The sequence below is a fragment of the Gavialis gangeticus genome, unplaced genomic scaffold (assembly GCF_001723915.1).
Source record: "Gavialis gangeticus isolate Ggan-Ray unplaced genomic scaffold, GavGan_comp1, whole genome shotgun sequence".
Taxonomy (NCBI): domain Eukaryota; kingdom Metazoa; phylum Chordata; order Crocodylia; family Gavialidae; genus Gavialis; species Gavialis gangeticus.
Genome location: NW_017728996.1, coordinates 43,797,719 through 43,800,248, shown reverse-complemented (window position 1 = coordinate 43,800,248; position 2,530 = coordinate 43,797,719). Strand labels below are relative to the sequence as shown.

General features: G+C 42.5%; 1 protein-coding gene across 6 annotated transcripts in view; it reads left to right on the top strand.

Moving 5' to 3' along the window:
- Nucleotides 1-2,530, top strand: part of HERC1 (HECT and RLD domain containing E3 ubiquitin protein ligase family member 1) — a 197,326-nt gene that overhangs the window by 115,165 nt on the left and 79,631 nt on the right. For 5 of the 6 annotated variants that reach the window (XM_019504392.1, XM_019504391.1, XM_019504390.1 and 2 more), the window contains exons 31-34: nucleotides 954-1,109; nucleotides 1,295-1,401; nucleotides 1,611-1,721; nucleotides 1,803-1,979. In XM_019504392.1, the coding sequence (XP_019359937.1) occupies nucleotides 954-1,109; nucleotides 1,295-1,401; nucleotides 1,611-1,721; nucleotides 1,803-1,979 (551 nt within the window). The remainder of the gene's footprint in view (nucleotides 1-953; nucleotides 1,110-1,294; nucleotides 1,402-1,610; nucleotides 1,722-1,802; nucleotides 1,980-2,530) is intronic. The other variant, XM_019504388.1, reaches the window with a different exon arrangement.

The following is a 2,530-nucleotide window of genomic DNA, read 5'->3' as shown; positions in this document are numbered from 1 at the left end:
AGGACATTGATTTCTTGGATGAGCCGTCTGTCTGTCCTGTTTCCCCCCAGGCTCCCATTCACTGCTGTGCCCCAGCCTCAACCCCTGCCACTGCCCCACTCCCTCCCTCATCATGGGGGCCTTCATCTGCCCCCCTCCCCCAACCATGCCCCTTGCCCTCCTCAGACTTACCTGCAGGGTGCTGCTCTCCACGCTGCCCAGCTGCATTTCTTGGTGTGTGCATGCGGGCAGCATCTGGAGGCCCTGGCCAGAAGGCATATTATATTTATCAGTATGTTATTGGCTATACGGGCCAAAAAAAGGCGATAACCAATAATATTAATTTTCCTTTTATCGGTGCTGATCTGATATGGCACTGCTATATCGCTGCACCTCTATTGCATATACAGATTCAAATGATCTGGGAGAATTCTCACAGGTTTGTTTTCCTGTTAGAAAGACTTACCTGGAGATGCCTGAACAGACATTTGAGTGTTGTGCCCTTGAAGAGCAGAGAGCTTGTAGTGCTAATGTTGTTCATCCTGGGCGCCCTTTTGCACATATCTTGGCCTGCTCTGCAGACTCCCTCAGTCTGTCTAGAGATAGATGCCAGCCGTACACAGAGCAGTCCTGATTAGCTGACCCAGAGTCATCCTGTGTTTCCCTGCTGCACAATGTGAGGATTGTGAAAGGGAGGGGGGGCATGTTCTGCTCCCTACTCAGCTGAAGTAGCAGCATCCAAGTGACACACTGTCTGCATCGAGTCAGGGGGGAGTAGGAACAAAACACCTTGGGATACTGGAAGACTATGCTCTGGCTTCTCTCAAAAGAGAATACATACAGAGCAGCAACTCTCCCAGAAAAAACAAAATATCTGTACATAGCTATAGAATAGATTGTTCTGTCTGGCTGCTGCAAGCTTATTATTTATTTCTGTTATGAATTTTTAGTAGTAATTCTGTTTAAATTTCCAGCGGTGCTCCGAAAACAACATGCAGCAGAATTGCATTTGGGGGACTTCTTAGTTTTTCTTCGACGTGTTGTTTCTTCAAAAGCCATTCAGTCAAAAATGGCTTCTCCAAAGTGGACAGAGGTTCTCCTCAACATTGCTTCTCAAAAGTGTTGTTCAGGTACAAGCTATTCAAAAGGGTTCTGTGTGTATATGTGTCTGTATGTGTTGTTTCCAACGACAGATAGCATTGGACTATGTAAGTATTCACTGGATATCTAAACTGATTTAGTCAATTTTACTGTGTGTCTATCAATATCATTTTGTTCAGCATGTTTTAGGGTTGCTCTTGCATTTTCTTTTTAGGAGTACCCCTCGTGGGAAATTTGAGGACCAGACTCCTTGCACTCCATGTGCTAGAAGCTGTGTTGCCTGCTTGTGAATCTGGGGTTGAAGATGATCAGATGGCTCAGGTTTACATATATTTTTAATTTATTTTTTTAATTTGGTTTTTTACACAGACTCTTAAATTGCTCTGTGGCTTTTCAGAATTTTGACTGCATGGTGCTCACAAAAGATGCTTGTGTTTGCTATAAATTGAACAGAATCATTTTAATTAATATTATTTTCCATCACCTATTTTTGGAATTCAAATTATTTCACTTTTGTTCTAATGCAACAGGTTGTTGAACGATTGTTTTCACTTCTGTCTGATTGTATGTGGGAGACACCTATAGCTCAGGCTAAACATGCAATTCAAATAAAGGAGAGAGAACAAGAAATGAAGCTGCAGGTAAAAGTCTTTCTTTTCTATTTTCATTAGATAGAATTGAGTTATTATTATAAGGTATTTATTTTGTTCCACTTCTGTTAGAAGCAAGGAGAATCTGAGGAAGAGGATGAGAATCTTCCTATACAGGAAGTTTCCTTTGACCCTGAGAAAGCTCAGTGTTGCATAGTGGAGAATGGTCAAATTTTAACTCATGGCAGTGGAGGTAAAGGATATGGCTTAGCATCCACAGGAGTCACTTCTGGATGTTACCAGTGGAAGGTATGTTGTATAATTGCATATTTTTTTAATTCTGTCTTCATCTCTTCCTTCCTTCCCCTCCTCTTCTTCCCAGTATGGCTCCTTAAGTAGTCAAGCAAATGTACTGCCCTATAGGAGAAACATAATCTACTAATATAAGGCCCTTCTCACTGTAAAGTGTACTGTTCACAACTACTTCTTTAAGTGCCTCTAGTACCACTGAAGCAGGTTTAGAGTTGCTGTTTGAGTACACGATCTGGAGACTGTGAAGCCTTTGTGTTTGCATAGAATCACACAAAATTAGAGGTGGAAGGCATCTCTGGAGGTCATCTAGTACTACCTCCTGCTGAAAGCTGGATTATCCCCATCTAGATCGTCCCAGTCAAGGCTTTGTCTAGCTGGCCCTTAAAAATCTCTAAGGTAGAAGATTCCACCACCTCTCTGGGTAACCTGTTCCAGTGCTTTACTATCCTCCTAGTGAGAGTTTTTTCCTCGTATCTAACCTGAACTTCCCTTGCTGAAGCTTGAGACCATTGCTGTTTGTTCTGTTACCTGCCACCACTGAGAAGTCT